This window comes from Protopterus annectens, chromosome 13.part0 (genome assembly GCF_019279795.1).
Source record: "Protopterus annectens isolate FY-2018-M chromosome 13.part0, PAN1.0, whole genome shotgun sequence".
In the NCBI taxonomy this organism is placed as follows: domain Eukaryota; kingdom Metazoa; phylum Chordata; order Ceratodontiformes; family Protopteridae; genus Protopterus; species Protopterus annectens.
In genome coordinates, this window is record NC_056747.1 from 1,216,692,540 (window position 1) to 1,216,713,397 (window position 20,858).

The following is a 20,858-nucleotide window of genomic DNA, read 5'->3' on the forward strand; positions in this document are numbered from 1 at the left end:
GCAGACAGACACTGGATCCCTTTGAATGACACCAGTGTTTAAGCCAATTGTTAAAGCTGATCATCTTATCTCTGTATTGTGGCATCATTCTTGGTGAAGGTAGGATACTGCTCAAGGTCAGGGTCATACCTGCCTGGGCTACATAATCAGAGAGCTCCTCAATGTCTCTTTTCATGTAGTCCAAGGAGTGCGTCTCAGGTCGTTTACACCAGCGTGGACAATGACTGAGTCATATTTGTACCTGCTGTTGAGAGACCTGAGTGCTTGCGTTATGTGGCGGATTCTGGCGCCCGACAGGCAGCTTACTGTGACCTTCTCCTTACTCAGTCTGGTGGCGGGGCGTCAGTGTGTCTGACTATGGAGTCACCAATGACTAGTGTGTCTGGCATTGTGTTTGGCCTTAAGGGCTGTGACTGTTTGACACTCTGACTGTGAGGTCTATGTGTTGCAGGTGTTGTGTTCTGAGGTGGTGGTTGTTTGGGTGTCTGCTTAGGAGGTCTTTGCTGTTTAGGTAGATTTTTGATCAGAGCCTCCGAGTATGTCTTTGTGTGTTTATGTGTATGATTTGAGGTTGTAATGGTACTATGTGAGACTGGGTCTATAGTGTGTGTGGTAACCTTCTCCTCCTGACTGGTCTTGCCAGTCCTATGTTGAAGAGCTCAGCCTCCAGTTTGGCGATATAGTTGCATCTCTCGCATGTATTTGTGTTTTGTGGGAGGAGGAGAGGGTTGTCTGTGTACATGAGGCAATTGTAACATTGCCTCAATATTCTAGGTTCACCAGCTGAGCAGGAGAGGACACTAGCAACTGATCCCTCGACATGCTAGAAGGATAGACAAAAAACTTTAAAAAGATTCGGGGGCGTGGGTGACGAGAAATGGGGGTTGCCTTTTTGGGGTACTATCTATGACAAGAGTGCCGTATCAAGGTAATAAGTACTGTAGGAGCAAGTGCTAGGTTTAACAGATAGAGAATAGTCTACTTGGAGTCAAGTAGAGAGGATCTTTAGTTATAGGATACGCTGATTAGATCAGTAGTACAGTTCGAGGAGGTAGTTTTAAGGGAAAATTTGAAGAGTGGACTTTAGGTAGCCGAATAGTTTAAACCTGCTTAACGGCTGCCCTAGTGTGCAACAGTGGCAGCTCACTAAATCAGCTAATGCTGGCTAAAAGCGTGCTTTATAGCAGGGGGCTGAAAAAGACAGGAAATGACCCAAAATGGCCAATAAACTACAAGTTACTGCCTTAAACCACTCCTCTGAGGACAAACAGGCAGCTCAGTACTCCCTACTCCCACTAGTGAGTAAAGAAACTACCCCTTCACCAAACAAGGAAAATGGAGAAAACAGGAACCAAGACAAAGCCCAGGGATCAGCAAAATCTGATCACTGGAACAAACTAATAGAAAAGTATGGAAAACAAGAGTATTTTTTGTTTTTTTCAAGTTTTTTCAGATAGGCAGAAAATACAATAAATGCTGTGTTTTTCGACTAAATGCTATCAAAAGCTAGTACACTTGAGTGTATTAGCCTGTTGTTTAACTTTTAAGCAAAACTTAAACAAGCAAGTGCAATAAACAATTCAAGCTATTAAAAACAGTAAAACAGGTAATAGCAGAATAAAACAGGCAGAAATAGCAATCGAAACGCTTAAAAAGTCGAAAATGCAGAAAAAATACTTAGAATCTGGAAAGTTTGTCTTTTCTGGTCTCTGCTGCTCTAGGAACTCTGCTGGACACCACGAGGAGCTGTGCTGAGTTCTCTATAGCCAGAAAAGCCAAAGCGTGCTTTATAGCAGGGGGCTGGAAAAGACAGGAAATGACCCAAAATGGCCAATAAACTACAAGTTACTGCCTTAAACCACTCCTCTGAGGGCAAACAGGCAGCTCAGTACTCCCTACTCCCACTAGTGAGTAAAGAAACTACCCCTTCACCAAACAAGGAAAATGGAGAAAACAGGAACCAAGACAAAGCCCAGGGATCAGCAAAATCTGATCACTGGAACAAACTATTAGAAAAGTATGGAAAACAAGAGTATTTTTTGTTTTTTTTCAAGTTTTTTGCAGATAGGCAGAAAATACAATAAATGCTGTGTTTTAGACTAAATGCTATCAAAAGCTAGTACACTTGAGTGTATTAGCCTGTTGTTTAACTTTTAAGCAAAACTTAAACAAGCAAGTGCAATAAACAATTCAAGCTATTAAAAACAGTAAAAACAGGTAATAGCAGAATAAAACAGGCAGAAATAGCAATCGAAAGGCTTAAAAAGTCGAAAATGCAGAAAAAAATACTTAGAATCTGGAAAGTTTGTCTTTTCTGGTCTCTGCTGCTCTAGGAACTCTGCTGGACACCACGAGGAGCTGTGCTGAGTTCTCTATAGCCAGAAAAGCCCACCAAAGCGTGCTTTATAGCAGGGGGCTGGAAAAGACAGGAAATGACCCAAAATGGCCAATAAACTACAAGTTACTGCCTTAAACCACTCCTCTGAGGACAAACAGGCAGCTCAGTACTCCCTACTCGCACTAGTGAGTAAAGAAACTACCCCTTCACCAAACAAGGAAAATGGAGAAAACAGGAACCAAGACAAAGCCCAGGGATCAGCAAAATCTGATCACTGGAACAAACTATTAGAAAAGTATGGAAAACAAGAGTATTTTTTTTGTTTTTTTTCAAGTTTTCAGATAGGCAGAAAATACAATAAATGCTGTGTTTTCGACTAAATGCTATCAAAAGCTAGTACACTTGAGTGTATTAGCCTGTTGTTTAACTTTTAAGCAAAACTTAAACAAGCAAGTGCAATAAACAATTCAAGCTATTAAAACAGTAAAAACAGGTAATAGCAGAATAAAACAGGCAGAAATAGCAATCGAAAGGCTTACAAAGTCCAAAATGCAGAACAAAATACTTAGAATCTGGAAAGTTCGTCTTTTCTGGTCTCTGCTGCTCTAGGAACTCTGCTGGACACGACGGGGAGCTGTGCTGGGTTCTCTACAGCCAGAAAAAGCCAAAGCGTGCTTTATAGCAGGGGGCTGGAAAAGACAGGAAATGACCCAAAATGGCCAATAAACTACAAGTTACTGCCTTAAACCACTCCTCTGAGGACAAACAGGCAGCTCAGTACTCCCTACTCCCACTAGTGAGTAAAGAAACTACCCCTTCACCAAACAAGGAAAATGGAGAAAACAGGGACCAAGACAAAGCCCAGGGATCAGCAAAATCTGATCACTGGAACAAACTATTAGAAAAGTATGGAAAACAAGAGTATCTTTTTTGTTTTTCAAGTTTTTTTCAGATAGGCAGAAAATACAATAAATGCTGTGTTTTTAGACTAAATGCTATCAAAAGCTAGTACACTTGAGTGTATTAGCCTGTTGTTTAACTTTTAAGCAAAACTTAAACAAGCAAGTGCAATAAACAATTCAAGCTATTAAAAACAGTAAAAACAGGTAATAGCAGAATAAAACAGACAGAAATAGCAATCGAAAGGCTTAAAAAGTCGAAAATGCAGAAAAAATACTTAGAATCTGGAAAGTTTGTCTTTTCTGGTCTCTGCTGCTCTAGGAACTCTGCTGGACACCACGAGGAGCTGTGCTGAGTTCTCTATAGCCAGAAAAGCCCCCCAAAGCGTGCTTTATAGCAGGGGGCTGGAAAAGACAGGAAATGACCCAAAATGGCCAATAAACTACAAGTTACTGCCTTAAACCACTCCTCTGAGGACAAACAGGCAGCTCAGTACTCCCTACTCCCACTAGTGAGTAAAGAAACTACCCCTTCACCAAACAAGGAAAATGGAGAAACAGGAACCAAGACAAAGCCCAGGGATCAGCAAAATCTGATCACTGGAACAAACTATTAGAAAAGTATGGAAAACAAGAGTATTTTTTTTTTTTTTTTTCAAGTTTTTTTTCAGATAGGCAGAAAATACAATAAATGCTGTGTTTTTCGACTAAATGCTATCAAAAGCTAGTACACTTGAGTGTATTAGCCTGTTGTTTAACTTTTAAGCAAAACTTAAACAAGCAAGTGCAATAAACAATTCAAGCTATTAAAACAGTAAAACAGGTAATAACAGAATAAAACAGGCAGAAATAGCAATCGAAAGGCTTAAAAAGTCGAAAAATACTTAGAATCTGGAAAGTTTGTCTTTTCTGGTCTCTGCTGCTCTAGGAACTCTGCTGGACACCACGAGGAGCTGTGCTGAGTTCTCTATAGCCAGAAAAGCCCGCCAAAGCGTGCTTTATAGCAGGGGCTGGAAAAGACAGGAAATGACCCAAAATGGCCAATAAACTACAAGTTACTGCCTTAAACCACTCCTCTGAGGACAAACAGGCAGCTCAGTACTGCCTACTCCCACTAGTGAGTAAAGAAACTACCCCTTCACCAAACAAGGAAAATGGAGAAAACAGGAACCAAGACAAAGCCCAGGGATCAGCAAAATCTGATCACTGGAACAAACTATTAGAAAAGTATGGAAAACAAGAGTATTTTTTTGTTTTTCAAGTTTTTTCCAGATAGGCAGAAAATACAATAAATGCTGTGTTTTTCGACTAAATGCTATCAAAAGCTAGTACACTTGAGTGTATTAGCCTGTTGTTTAACTTTTAAGCAAAACTTAAACAAGCAAGTGCAATAAACAATTCAAGCTATTAAAACAGTAAAAACAGGTAATAGCAGAATAAAACAGGCAGAAATAGCAATCGAAAGGCTTAAAAAGTCGAAAATGCAGAAAAATGCAGTACTAAGTTAACTGCCCTTGAGAGCCATTGTAAGCCTAGCCAATTATCCCTTGTGAGGCTCAACCCTGCACCTTGTGTTTATAAGACAAACACCTTAACCGGTAGGCCACCATCCCAACATTCCAGTTAGTGGCTGACAAGTACTTGTGTGAACTGCTTCTGCTTTGGGCTCCTCAGCAAGAAAGACTGATGTAATGGCATCGGCTGCCTGATTTTATACCACTGATGACCTGACATCAGTTCTGGAGCAACAGCAACCGATGCAGAAATATTAAGCCTCTGGTATTCAGGCCTACTGAGGGCTACCCCTGGCAGGATAGCCCAAGTGTGATGACTGCAACAGTGAAACACAAGGAAAATCTGTACAGCCCTGATCATGATCATCAGAGGCACAGCCTACCCATGATATTAACCACAGAGATGACTAATATCTGGGGAAGCTGTCTGCTAGGTTGGTCAGACAGGCCCCATACTCCCGTCCAATTCCCCATCCTGGTGTTCTCCACACACACACACACACACACACACACACACATATATATATATATATATATATATATATATATATATATATATATATAAACATATAATAATCTAAAATATATTTTATAGAACTGATAAAAATTTGTAAGTATCTAAATTTATAACAAGTATCTTGCCTACTTTATTAGTATTATGCCAGATTTATCACGAAGAAAGGGTGTTAGACTAATGCACTTGCCACATTTCTTGTGCAGTGGTTAGTTAGTTTTTAATAGTTAGTAGTCTAGTCAAGTTTATGTGGTGGGTATTTTTTTTTGCTCTGTAGAATTCCAGTTAGCTTGAGTTAGATTGGGTGGTACATACCTTTCAACCTCTTAATGCAAGAAATATGGACAAAGCCTAAAATAATGGGGGGATAAAGGTCCAAAAATAGGGACGGATTTTAAATATTGCTCTTATAAACTTAGCTGCTAGAATAAGGATGTGAAGTCTGAAACTCAGATATATATGTCATTATTTAGTGGCTTAAATCCTCCGTGATTTGCTATAAAACAACAGATTTTATGAGGAGCAGACCAAATATTGGAGGCAAAAATCTGGCCATTCTGCAAAAATCTGTACAGTTGAGAGGTATGTGGGGCAAGATGTGTTCTTTTAGTTCCATTTACATTTGCCCACATTTGTTTCTATTTTAAAATTTTAGCCTGACTTTGAAATTACAGTCTGTTAATTCATGTTTCGGTACTGTTTTTATTCTACTACATTACATCATCTTGGATTCTTTCCTGCAGCCTGTCCTGTTATGATGTTTTATACTTTGAAATCATTAATAAAATTACTTTTTTCTAAAAAAAAAAAAAAAAAAAAAAAACACTCTGGACAACAATTCTACATAATTTAAAATAGTTAATCCTACATTTCATCAGTAGACGGCAGTATATGACAAGGGGAACAGTACAGACATCACAGAGGCTGACAGTTACTGTTAAATCTATTTCCCAAATGTCCAGATGTTGCAAAAGATATCAGCAAACCTCTTTTACTTTTCTTATATTCCCTAATGTGATACAATCATTATTAAATCCCTCCAAGATAAGAATACCCTTCAGGAAGGTCTACTACAGACAAATGCTAGTTGGTGCCAATGCCATAGCTTAAATCTCAATGCCAAGAAATGCATTATAGTACCTTTTGGGAAGTCTGCCACCCTCTTCAACATTAAAACACACCTAAAAGTTGATTTACTATTCAGGGATCTGGGAACTCATGTACATAGTAACCCAGTCTTTGACCAGCATGTGCTCAAGCTAGTAAGATAATTAACTTAGAAGCGAGGGCATAGCATCTAGGTCCAGAGAGGTCATCATACCACTGTACTCGGCCTTCATCAGGCCCATCACACTGCATAATGCCTCCTTTGGTATGTGCCTGCCCAGATACATGCAGCAACTGGAATGTCCACAAAGGTTCCTTAGAAAAAGAACACAGGGAGTAAACACAATGCCCTACATTGATCGCTTCAAAGCCTGTCTCTTTACTCTTTCATACAGACTTCTAAGAGGTGATTTTGCCTCGCATACAAGGCATCCCTGGACCCTGTTTTGATGTATCTTTTTCACATACACAAAACAAACATCATCAGAACTACTAGATTAAAAGTCCTACATTTTGCTTACAACATAAATAGGATATGTTGGAGAGACTGATATGCTTCCCAGAGTATTTACATTCTCTGCAACAGGCTCTCAATCAGTGTGAAACAGAGCTCCTCCCTATACTTACTTAAGAGCAACTTAGATCAATGGATGGGTAAACAGAAATTCAATCCCTGGTCTGGCTCCTATGTCTCTGATGGACTGAGACAGTCAGTAGATCATCCCTTATGGATCAAATATAAATCAGCTTTATGGGTCACATTTGGCTTATAAGTGCCCTAGTGGCTGTTAGCCTACACCTCTCTGAGTTTCTGAACCTAAGCTCTGCTTTTACTAATATTCTCTGACAAAGTCATATTAGGCTGGTTTGAGGTTGCTTTAAGTTCTTTTTTAACACTGCTAAAACCCATCTCCATGCCATTTAGGAGTCTCATGTCATTTTGGTGGGTGGGGATTGGAATGGGGGGGTAGGATGCATATTATAGCTTGCAGTCCTCAAGCTTATATAAAGGGATAGATGCAGCCACAGGCACAGAAGGGATGAGAGTACACACTGATATATACATGGTCATGATCATCTGTTTACTAGCAGAAAAGGAACATAGAGAGAGTGGTATGCCTGCATACAAGCAATGTGCAGCCATCAATATGCAAGCACTACATTTAGGTTCTGCAAGGAAAAAAAAAAAAGAACTATGATGACAGGCCACTGGGGTAGGGTCTGAATGTAGATTCTGAAAGCAGATGTTGAGTAGGTAGGGCAGGGAATGAATGGTCAGAGGCCAGCTCTACCTTTTCACAGTGACCTGATAGCACAGTTTTAGAATCGTGTATGCCCACTGCTTTTGCAGACAGACTCACGGCCACTACCATCTTCAGACCTGGTCTTCAGCTCACAGACCACTTAGTCAAGAACCGCCAAGTATGTGTCTCCAGTCAGTATCCAGCTGATCTCCACATTGCACCTGCATATCTTGTACACTTTTATTAAGCAGAAGACAGTGCTTACAATGATATCTTCAATACTACATTTGTCAATGCCAGAAGTGACAATGACAGCATCTATACGGCGAACAGTTACAGTGTTCTCCATTTTGCTGTTTTTTTTCCACCCTGGGGAAGCAGACATGCTGTTATGTAGTTGCACACACATCTTTCTTCATGCAGTGTCACTGGACTGCTGTCACAATCTACACCTGCAAAAGCATGCATTTCTTACTCACCTAGTGAGTTCTGTTACTACACATCTATGAGGCATATTCTGCACCTAGTGACTGCTATCACACATGCATCTATAACACATGCACTGCTTGCTCATTTGGCAACTGCTGTAATTCTGCAGCTGATGGGTTGTTACAGTGATGGGAGCCATCCACCCCTTTTAGGTTCTCTGGCTATGTTCAAACTTTGTAGTTATCCTAAGATTATAAGGGACACAAGACAAAGGATTACAAATTTGCTAGAGATGCATCCATTGAACTGGATGTGTGGATTCCAACTAGGATCACCAGATGCCACCCTGGGGAGAACCCAAGCCGGGCCAAGGTTTCCCATGTCATACAATGATAATTAGGAAACTTGCATACAACCAAAGACTCACAGACAGGACTTGCAGTCTGCCAGCCTCTTCAAAGGTGCTGATGCCAAATGCAAAGCCTGTTTATGACAACACAGGGAGTTTCCTCATACTTTTTGAGTGATATCACAATTGCATGGCTGCTGCCATCCTGGCCACATGTTTTTTTACCCAGTGTCCTAAGCATGGAACTTTCGCTGGGGGGAGGAGGTGTGTAGTCATCTGTTTTTGATCCATATAAGAAATAGTTTAGATTGTGAATTCTTCTTATCATTGGGGCAGGAACAAACTGTAGATACTCTTACACCTGACAAGCACAGCAGTTTATAGATTTTCTTTCTGACACAATGTTGAGATATCCATAAGTGGCAGCTTCTCAGTGGCGTCAATATCTGGAATGATTAATGTTTTAAATTCACCAATGAGTTCTTCCAGATTATGGAGAGATTTGGCTTTACTCAGATAGTTTCCCCTGCTTCCCACAACAAAGAACATATATTGGACTTTATAGTCCAGCTAGATATGGTCAGTCAGATCTGGAGATAAAATCAATTTCCTGGTCAGACCACTTTCTCAGCCTGGAGCTACCCATGGTTTAGTCACCTTGTTCAGCCAGGGCAACTGACTGTTTTTTTTATATCTATTCCATGAATTAAAAATGATCTGGTCTCTGTACTGGAATGCATTATAGATGATCTTGAACAGTTAGCAGTGACCTATGACATTTGCTGTTTTCCAGCTCTCCCCAACTCAGGTATGTCCAAGAATGGCTAGGATGCATGAATACCAGTATGACCATGAGTTTAGCAGCTTAAAAACCTGGAAAAGACTAGAATATAAATGCAAGAGATCAAGTCTTTTACAGGACAAACTTAAGATGGTGGACTGAGAGACTGTCTTCCACAGACCTTATGTAAGAAAGCAAAGCTCTTGTCCAGTTAAAATCTCTGCAGCTTCAAACTAGCTAGCTATGCTTTTTCTGACTGCAGACAGGATGTACAGTTTAACTTGTCTTGTGAAGTGCAAAGCTTTTTCCAGAAAAATGCACCAATATGAAGCCGAAGTTACTCCATACTGTCTATAGTGGGGTAGCAAAACACTGATCTTGTTTGGAAGCTTCTTGAATACTGTTAAAGGGAGTATGATAACAATGACTATGAAGAGTTTGTCAGAGTAATCACAGCTGTTCATCCTGACAGTTAAAGGCTGGATGTGGGGCTAAACAGGCTACAACTACCTTGCCCGTTTTTCATAGTTCAGTCACTGTACAGCTTCATTCACTCATCATTTACCTCTGTTGTTCACTCTTCCTTTTGTATTTGATTTTTTTCACTGTTAACTGGGTAAGTGGACTTGGATACTGAAGGAATCTTTTAGGGCATGCCCAGGGACAAAAGCATATGAAGCCACATGCTTACTTCCTTTCCATAACCTAGTCTGTTAAGACAATGGAGGTGGATTGACAACGGTGGAAAACTGACTTATTTAATGCAAGTCTCAGGCAGCAATGTTTTGGCTCAGTGAATACATATACTGCAAGCGTACCCTGGAATTTTCTGCTGTAATACCACCAGCCAGCTGTGCTACGGCTGCTACTTCATTATGTACAGGTGTACCGTTGCCCAATTTTCATTCAGTGGCTACAGCAACAACCGATGGACAGATTGCAGCACACACTGCCTTCAACTCTGCCTCTACAGTTATGCAGGACAGTCTTGTACTTTCACTATTGTATTACATGTCTGCCAGGCTCTTTTTCCTAGAGCAACCAGGACAGTCTTTACTGCAGGCACTCATGAACCGGATTTGATACAGTCCTTGTGGTGATAGAGAGAGGATGGTGAAGTAAAGCACATGAAGCACATCTTGGAAAAAGGTACCCACCTTTTTGTTGAGCAACAACCAATGACAGTACAGAAAAGAGCATAAAAGGAGGTATCAACCAGTGCTTTATCACAGCGTGTAGGTGGCTCAAAGCAAACCCTGAAAGGAAGGATGGTTTGAGGGTCTCAAAAATTGTGATTGACCTTGTTTGTGCTGGGAGGTGTAAAGTAGAATAGTAAAGTATCAAATGGGACTGAAAGCCCACTGAGATTCCTAAGCCCTGGTTTAAGCAGGCATGCAACCTAAGAGGAGGGTAAAGCTGATGGTAGTTGAGTGAGGTAAAACATGATCTAAATAACTCTATGAAATTACATGAGTTTTATGGCATAGGCAGCTGACATGACTAGCAGGGGCCTGTAAAAGAAGCAGGTTATTGAAAACAAGAGCATCAGTAGACAGCAGATTTGCACTGGAATACTAAGGGCTGCACTGGTAAGAATGACCAGTGAATGAGTGCTTTTAGATAATTTGCATATTACACACAGAAGAACTACATACAGCAACAGAGAATGTTATCTAGTCTGCATTGTGGTTGTCCTCATAACAGAGCTTTGTGTCTTGCTAAGGTACCTTGTCATAATAGGAATGGTTAATTTTTAGACAGGAAATGTTAAAAAACATTTAATTAAACTGACAGTACACCAAGGTGTTTTATAACCAGAAAGTTTATCATATCCGTCTTTTCTTACCGTGTCCCACTTGGCTTTGGAGCGTTCTTCCTCAAATCTGGCAAATTCTCTGCGGTCATGAATGGTTATCAAAAGTTTCCAGATAAGCAGAGCTACCATGCCTATAAGCAATATGGAAGCAATAACAGATGCAAGAACCACCAGAAAATCCGGACCTTTGGGGCATTCTGTAAGTAGGGAGGGTGGAAAGAGACAAAAATATAAATGGTAAGAAATAGTCTGCATACAGTGACAGTGCTACTTGTCAGTGTCACATGAATATATTTATGCATTGTCTGGCCTCTGGGTCATGGTATAAGGGGAATACACAGAGCCTCTGGGTGCTGGAAAGCAGAACTAGCAGCTATAACAGGTCCCAGCCTTGCTGTACATATGCTTACTGTGAATCACTTAGGAAATTTGCTGTTTAGAGACTATGTTAATCATCTGCTACTGTGATGCAAAAAGGCTGTTTCTGGAAATATCCAGACATTTCTGACTAACCCAACCACTGTAATTAAAGAAATATCTTCACTAACATGCATTAAAATAGGACAGTTAACAGACATTTTCTTAATCTAATCTGCGATCAGCCAAAGCTGTGCATATACACTGCTGACAGTCTTATCTCTACCGTTTAATGAATTAAAACAAAATGTCACCCACAACTGAAAATCCTGTCCAGGTTGCACATATGAGGACACAGAGGCAATTCGGGTTCCAAGTGTAACCACAATCTCACCCCAGAGTTTGCTCAGGGAGTTAATAGTAGTGCAGTAATTACTGTATGCTCATGATAACCATATTAACTTTTACTGCTCCTAGAGCACTTTTTTATATTTGGTGCAACTGTATTTGAATACATTAGAATCTAAAAAGGTATGAAACATGAGTTCCCTGATTTTAATTATATGCTAAGTTACTTTCTATCCAGAATATAAAACAAGAGTGTCACAATTTTAAAACTTAGCTTGACCTGTAATGTTGCAGTCTTTTTTTCATTTTTAACACTTAATTAAGCAGCTAAGTGGGATGGTCCATGGACACTTTTCTGCCAGGACCTGGACCTCAAAGTCAAGGGCAAATAGAACATATAAATATATAGGCAATTGAGTGCAGCCAGTCTGACAGCATGTTTTGGGGGAGGAATCAGAATACCCAGAGAAAACCCACACATGTACAGGGAGAACATCAGAATACCCAGAGAAAACCTACACATACACAGGGAGAACATCAGAATACCCAGAGAAAACCCACACATGTACAGGGAGAACATCAGAATACCCAGAGAAAAAGTACAGTTTTGTACCTACCATATAAATGTATGCCGAGGAGGATTCCATTGCTGCAGTCCTGACTATTGGGTATAGTCCGCCCCAGTCGGCCCAAATATACCAGAGAGAAGTTGGATGCCGGGCGTCGGTCATAGACTACGGGCCCAGCGTCACAGCGTACTAATGCGCATGACCGACGCGGCGTCGGCCCTTTTTTCTTTCCTGCCCCAGAGAACCAAAAGTCCCAAAAAACCTGCACCAAAAACATGTACAATATATACAACAATATAATATACAAAATATATATGCATGTAAACTCACTCTACACAACCACCCCCCTAAACAGAGGGGGAAGGAGGAGGGAGTAATTTTTGGACTGCAACATCCTAACATCTACATTTATGGTAGGTACACAAACTGTAACTGTACTATGTTCTTTCTCTACCATTGTCTGACTATTGAGCAGAGTGGAAAGCCAAAGCGAGAAGGGGGTTGGGAAAGGATAAAGAGTAGGAGCTGATATCATGCCTTACCAGAGCACAGCCAAAAAAAGCAGAGTAGATAGGAGAGAGAGACTGAGAGTAGATAAATAGATAGAAGTATGTACTGAGAAAGTATAGCTGCTTCTCCAATAGTTACTTACCAAAATAGCCTAGCTGTTGAATTGGCAGTAGCTGTGGGTAGGAGGTATCAGCTGGAATCTGTACCCAGATGGAATCTCCTTGCCATGATGGGAATAACAAAATCACCGGGAGAATTTGTTTTGACACACAGGCTTGCTGTGTGAATGAGACAAAAACACAACAAACAGGCAAAAAGAAACAAACAACTGCTGATAGAAATAAAAATAAATAATATCTCAATAAATAATATCTCAATTGCCTGTGTACATCTAAAAATTTTAAAAATCTTTTTTAAATAAAATCAAATGAGCAGATGAATAGTTTGGTTTAAAGCCACACTAGAAACCACCTTAGGCATAAAGGAAGGATAATATAGAGGAATTACTTAGAAAATCAAAAAATCAAAAAGGCGCCATAAAAGCCTGTATGTAACTCAGAAACCTTGCCTCAGAAGGGCCAGTAAACAAAGCAGTCTTCCATGACAAGCAGTACAAGTAAGCAAGTATTCCATGACAAGTAAAGGTTGTAGAGTAAGTTTTTCCAACACAAAATTGGGGATCCCAAGCAGGAGCCAGGAGCTCAGTGAGAAGGGGTCTTCTTGCCTTCTTATCCTAAGAAGAAACAGGAACTGCAACACAAAGGAAACAAAGGTGGGTCAAGCTGAAAACTAGGCTGCAAAAATTGCAGCATGAAATCTAAATGAAGAAGAATGAATAACTTGTGAAATAAAACAGTAAGAAGAATTAGAGACACCTCTCCAAATTAGGCTCAGAAATTCAAAAATTCTTGCTGTAATCCCAAATAAAAATCTCTTTCCATTTGTCTCGTACACCCTTTCTTGTACTAGGTCTTCTAGCTTCCATAATCACATTTAAAACTTGTTGGAGAGTTTGAGACCTGCTGTGCTTCAAGAGTAGAATATGCAGGGCTTTAAGAGAGAGAGAGAGTAATTGACATTGAACAGATGATGACCCTTCTGAGATAACAACAATCAGATCAGAGTGCAAGGCCGGCCAGTTCCTTACCTTTACCAGTGGTAGTGAGTACCTTCCCTTTTATCAAGAGAATCATCCTTGCTATCAAAATCATCCTTGGCCCATCTATAAAAACCTTTAAATCCTTGGCCTGTCAAGAATGAGCAGTGGAATGAAATAGACAGACAGAGGAAGAGGCCAACTGAAGACACCTTTGCCACACTCCAAAGAGTGAGATGAAAAGCCTTTGTGCTTGTGTTTGGCAGCTGGTGTGAATTTCTGAAGCGAATGAGATTTAGTGGAAGTTCCCCATGACACTGTCAATTTAGTTCCTACACCAGTGTCCAGTTTCTCCACTCGATGAGATCCATGTCTTGTTCAGTTAACTGCTCTGAGCTGGGAGTTCAGACCAGAAACCTGAACCTGCTGTTGCAGAGTTAGTTGCAGGAAATCCAGTCTTGTTGCTTGCTTGCCTGCTTAGAGTCATAGTGACTGTGAATGTGTTCCCCTGTATTGTTGTTGTGTGTTATGTGTTTGTTGTTAGTAACTACACTCCAACTGGAAGAAGTATTAAAACAAACTCTTGAGAAAGCCATCGAAAACACTTGTATCTCTCATCACATCTGTAGATAGTTGAGTCTGCAGTATCACTGTCTGAGCCCACTTGTCCCATTATCCACTTTCCCCAGCATCACGCCCCCGGCATCTGTCGCGAAATCTGTCTCGTTAGGCCGGTCACACTTCTCTGGCGGGTCTGAGAGTCCCTGAATTCCTTGACAAGAATTCCTTTGCCCACAAGATATTATTTTTGAGCAAGGTATTGGAATGTCCATATCCTGTGTCTATACATTTGTGCTGATACATTTTTGCTTTGCCATTGCAGCTTCCTACTGGGAAGCACCAGGCATTAGGAAGCACCAAATTAAGATGCCATGAAGTCAGTTAGGACAGGACTGTCGACTGATTCCAGTAGTTGATGAAGAGATAAGTGATGTCAGTAGTGTGACAGACTCTTATGTTTTATCTGGGTTAAAGAGCCCACTGCTGCTCAGAATCTCATCTCACACCCAGAAGAACTATGTCTTGAGAGGGGATACTAGACTGGACTTATTTCGTTCTAGCCAGAATATGACAGCATCCAGACTGCTATGACATATTCCTCCAGCTGAAGAAGAATCAGGTAGCCTTGAGCCAAGAAGAAGGCAGTCGTCCAAGTGAGGATAGATTTGAAGAAGCCTGAACTGCCAGAACCTTCGTGGAAAGCTCTTCAGTTACGTGAATACATGCAAGCAGTGGGTTAGAAGGGCAATGCAGAGAACTCCAGAGAAAACCCAGTTGAAACCGCCAGATGCACTGCTATAACTTAGCATAGGCACATGCTTCCTGACTTCCAGAGTTTGTCAGACCTACCCCTAGACTGGGAACCATAAGCAGGATATGTCCACCCCTAGCAGGCCAATTTCTACTAAACTGGGGAGGCTGCACCAAAAAAATTTTTTTAACAGTATAGACTTAGCTTTGTCCCATTTTTTTCTTTTCTACTACTTCCCACAGGCGTCCCAAACCAAACACATCATGTAAAGGTAAAGCCAAAATCCTGGGTCTTAACATGCTCTCACAGCCTAATTTTCATCTCAACCAGTCTGCATTCAACAGAGAACAGAACTAGTAGCAGCCCAGGAGGCGAGGAGCCTGAACAGCATCAAAACACACACTGCAAAGAATGCTTACCCACTTGACATGAATCCAAAGCCCTTGCCTCTTTTATCAGAGGGTACAGGATTTTTAACCACACAGCTTTTAACACTTTAGGCCCCTGAAGGAACAGTTTCTGGGTGGTCCGCTCTTAGACTCTAAAAAAAAATACTTATGAGCTCACCCTATAATAATAATCAGGGCTAGGGAGGAAGCAGGAGGGAGGGAGCCGGGTTCAGGGAAGCCTCTGCAAAACATCACACCACATTCACCACATAATAGCCAGGGAGGAATGGGCCTATGCTGGGGTAAAAAAAAAGCCTTCCTTCTTCTAAGGAATCAGAGTAATCCTGGCCTCCTCTTAATTTTAGTGTGTGCTCATGGAGTGTGAAAAGCTCAAAAAAAGGAAAAAAGAGAAGGAGGGAGGAAGGAGAATCTCCAGATCAGAATCATCCACATCAGAAAAATCCTTGAAGAGACTCCCTTGGCTTCAGAACTGTGACACTAAGCCAAAAAACACTGTTCCAAACTATCAAACTCCTGCTCCCTAGGAACCAGGCATAGAACCTCTAATTAGAGTAATCAAATCTTGTCAAATTTTCTGCATACATTTCTAGGCACAGCTCTTAAATGCAGAGCCCTAAATGCTAGGGTTCACCCCTAAAAGAAGCTGAACTCAACAGAAGGAGAAAAGAAGCTTTGGCAACAGAAGGAGAGGGAAGAACAGTTACCTCAGAAGCCCCCAAGCCCAGGCACCTGCCCCTGATCTGGCCCTGGCCTGTATCCTGCACATATCTGCTCTGAGACTCGCCGGAGACTGGCAAACCTCTCTGGCTCCACACGCTCCTGGGACTGCGACATTCCGGGACCCGCGCCGGTTCCTCACCCCAGGCTTTCCTGTTTTAGTCTCTGCGCTGGCATGAGCGGGCCCCGCTTTTTGGCGCATATTATAATAATTGCAACGCTTAAACACCAACTGCCTTACAATCTAGCCTCTTTAAAGCACCATCCTTGTTAAATCTAGCACAACCTCGCATAGTGCAACTGTCAAGCTGCAACCTAAACAAGGTATACATAATGTATGTAAACCTTTGATACGTCATGGTATACAACTCTATTTAATCCCTTCCTTCATTTGCTTCACCACAAGAAATACATGAATTCACTAAAAAATATCTGAGTTAAACCGGGACTTTTAGCCAACTCTGTTTCGTTCAAACTCCGTCTTTAAAAAATCTCAACAGAACGTGCCGAAAAAAAGCAAAATCTCAGAACGCCGGTAATGCGCAAAGACTGAGAATGGCATCGGTCAACGACTGAAGAACTGACGCGCATTGACGCCCAGTCTAGGCGCAGTGGCCCGACGCACCTACGTCCTGGCCAGCGGCCGCTGGAACGCTGGACCTTACTGGGACGCTAGGCAGCGAAGGCGACGCTGATCCCAAACATATACAGACAACATCAGGATGCTAGGGAACGGAACCATTATGGTCATGTAGGCTTAAAACATCACTAATAAAGCCAACTGGATTAATTCTGAGGGGTGAAGACGGGGGAGACATGGACTATGAATAAATCTCATAAAACAAGGCAACATCAGTTGAATGGCATGATTACATCACAACTGGAATATACTCAAATCTTCTCCAAACATGGGTGCTTTTATTTTTTTCCCTTAATTGGTTAAGACCCACTAGACAAAAAAATCTTCTTTTCAGGTTTGGCATAAAGTACCAGTCTAGTCAAATGACTTTCTCAGAGTTGTATGCATATGTTGGTGTGTGTGTGTGTGTGTGTGTGTGTGTGTGTGTGTGTGTGTGTGTGTGTGTGTGTGTGTGTGTGTGTGTGTGTATGTAAACATCTCTACACATGCAGACTAACTGCTATCCAAACTCACGGAAGAACACTAGCGCTAACCCAGTGATTAGGTATTTTCATAAAGGAATGGAATGACTCAGTTCCATGGCATATGGGCACCATGCCCTGACTACACTACAGGTGACCTGAATTCAGCTAGCAGCTCAGGTGCCTGTAGGTGCTGGGTGGGGAAGAAGGGTGAACCCGCCATTTCTGGCTCACCCATCCATTGGGGGGAGAGGGAAGTGGCTCTGAATTACCTGAGAGGTGATACCTAACAGGATCACTAGGTGTTCTCCATGTGGGGATTTAAGCTAGCCAATCCTGTGCTACTAAAAGTGCACTTGCTCTTAGTAGTCAAGAGAGAAATAGCATGCAGAAGCATGTTTCCCACCAGAATATAGAAATTGTGGGTTCTGAGGGGGAGAGTGCTCCTAAGAAGAAGGTAGGCCCCAAGTACTAGCAAACAGGCACGATCCCTACTGCCTAATTCTTGCTGGAAAATGAAGGGCTGACTGACGTTCCAAGGTTGAGAGGAATGAGCTGTAGGGCATTCATCTAGCCAAGGAATACGCATCTCCCATTCTTCTGGAACAAATGGGTCAGTTGAGTGAAGGTTCAAGAGCCAAACAAAGAAAAGGAAAGACCCAATCTGTCAGAAGCTGTGCATATGATGATTCTCTTACAAATACAATTATGAATTCTCTTCTGGTTTCAGCAATAGAAGCAGGGCAGGTAAAACCGGATACTGGTAACACTGGGAGGTATATAAAAAGGGTCCACCTCCATCAGTAAATTCACAGTTATCAGACAAATGAACCAATGAATGAATACATGGTAACACAAAGAAAGGCAGAGTGCAAAAAATATGACAGCATAGACTTCACTGACATGTATAAAAAGTGGTACATCAAAACAGAAGATTTCAGGAGAGTTTTTATTTTGTTTATTTCTACCTCATTATTACATTTTCTTTTTTTTTCTTTTGCATATTATATCATCGTCGTTTTTCTTTTGCAATAACAAGCACAAGGGAATAACAATAGCTGGAAACATGTCAGGGTTTACAAGGGCATAAAGAATAAGCATAAACTCTGGCAAATAATAAGAAAAGGCCTGGGAATGTGGTGGAGCACGTTTCCAGACCTTACACAGTCATGAAGACATATAATATAGAAAAATATACACTGCAGACAGCTGGACCACACGCTTGAGTTAAAATTCCAGTTTTAATGAAACTTTTAAAAACAGATTGAGCGCTTTCATCCCCTTCTACTGGGATTTCATCAGAATCTGTAATCACATCACACCAGTACATTTAAATATACAATTAATGAATGCCTTGTCCAATAAAATAACTCCAAATAATTAAAGGTATCTGCACCATTCTAAAACACTTAATCTAAAATCATAAATTAAACATTAAAGATTGTGCTAAATATTTAACACTATATATACATACATAAGCGTTGTTCTAAAGTGTAAACATCTTTATACTACTAGTATAGTCCTGAGGGATATGTTTTCATTAAGACCTGGTAAATGCATGGCATATATCTTAATTTGCCATTTCAGCTCCCTTTCTTCAATAAAGTATCTGTAATCTCCACCTCTCGGGTTGTGTACCACCCGTTCTAGTATTACAAAAGAAAAACTGTTCAAATTACAACAAGCTAAAGAGTGTTTGTATAGGGCGTTGTTAAGGTTTTCTGCTAAAATTTGGTATTGGTGTTCATAAACTCTGTCTCTTAAATGCCTCTCAGTTTTTCCTACGTAGTAGGCAGGACAGGTTTTACACTTACCCAAATAAACAACTCCTGTTGTTTGACAATTACCATTTATAAAGCTCACCTTTGACCTTAATATATTTTCCAAAATTATTTCTTTCACATCGGTTATATATTTATATTGTGAACATCTGCCACACTTACTTGTACCCCCTCATTTTCAGTTTGTCACTACCATGACCACCTAAATTTGATTCCAAATATTTGTTAATATTTGTTCTAGCACTAAACACAAATGATAGTTTTGAACCTAGGAATGGATATAATGTAGAATTACATTTTAAAATGTTCCAATTGTTTTCTACAATTTTTTTCACTAAATTTGCTTTTCCACCATATGGCATAACCATAGCTCTTTCAAAGTTTTATTCATCCTGGGGGTTTCTTTCTCATGTAATTCTACACCAAGTAATGGCTTGTATGTTTTACCCCACTGCATTTCCACACAATTTAAACTTTCCTCCACTATTTTCCTGGGGTATCCTCTCTCATAAAACATTTCTGTCACTTTTCTCAACTCTGTCTTCACATCTTCTACCTCAGATGTCATACGAGCCACCCTGACAAATTGTCCTTTGACAATGCTTTTTTTCTGTGAGAGTGGGTAACTACCAGTAAATTCTAAGTAAGAATTACTAAATGTAGGCTTTCTACAGACGTTAGACTTAAAGCCATTATGTCTACTTTGAATATATGTGTCCAGATAATTTATACCGTGTCAGCTGCTAGCATGAGTAAACCTCAAGAAACTGGACGAAGTATTTAAATATTCTATAAATCTCTCAATATCCTGTTCAGTTCTTGTCCATAGAATAAAAATGTCATCCAAAAATCTTACGTATGTCCTCATGTAGTTACAATACTCACTACTAAATATTTTCTTGTGTTCCCATTCTAGGAGCACAAGGTTAAGATGGACTTAGAAGAAGGATACTGTCACTTATTGGCTGGCAGTAATGTAGTGGCAGAAAACATGAAGTCTGTATTTGATACACATCTTAAGGCAGCTCTAGGGTCCAGGGTTCAATTAATTTTGACCTCCAGTCACTGTCTATGTGGAGTCTGTATGTTTTTCCCTTATCTGCCCGCATTTTCTCCTTGCATTCTGGGTTCCTCCCACTTCTCCAAAACATGCTCTTTGACTAGCTACACTAAACTGTCCAGGTCTATATTACATAGTCGAAGTTCCGTAACTTCGACTGACATATGTTCAAACACATATGTCCGAAGTTACGGAACTTCCGAGTATGAATAAAAAAACAAAAACAAAAGGAAAAAGAAAATAAAAGAGTATATGCAGGGGGGCAAGCCCCCTTCACCCCCCACACCCCCTGCTCTTTAAATATACCAACTCTGAGGTCCTGCTAAAGTGCAGTAAAGGCAAAGTTTCATTTACTGTACTGTAGCGCGACCTCAGAGTTGGTATATTTAAAGAGCGGGGGTGTGAGGGGGTGCAGGGGGGCTTGCCCCCCCTGCATATACCCTTTTCTTTTCTTTTTTATATTTTTGTTGATAGTCGAAGTTCCATAACTTTGGACATATGTGTTCGAACATATGTCAGTCGAAGTTATGGAACTTCGACCATGTAATATAGACCCAACTGTCCATGTGCACCACATATATAACATTTACCATTTCCCTTGAAATC

The 20,858-nt window shown here is 40.7% G+C and overlaps 1 protein-coding gene across 1 annotated transcript in view; it reads right to left on the bottom strand.

The window, feature by feature from the left end:
* Nucleotides 1–20,858, bottom strand: part of ITGB3 (integrin subunit beta 3) — a 1,138,779-nt gene that overhangs the window by 45,616 nt on the left and 1,072,305 nt on the right. The window contains exon 14 of the mRNA XM_044055223.1: nucleotides 11,022–11,188. Within this exon, the coding sequence (XP_043911158.1) occupies nucleotides 11,022–11,188 (167 nt within the window). The remainder of the gene's footprint in view (nucleotides 1–11,021; nucleotides 11,189–20,858) is intronic.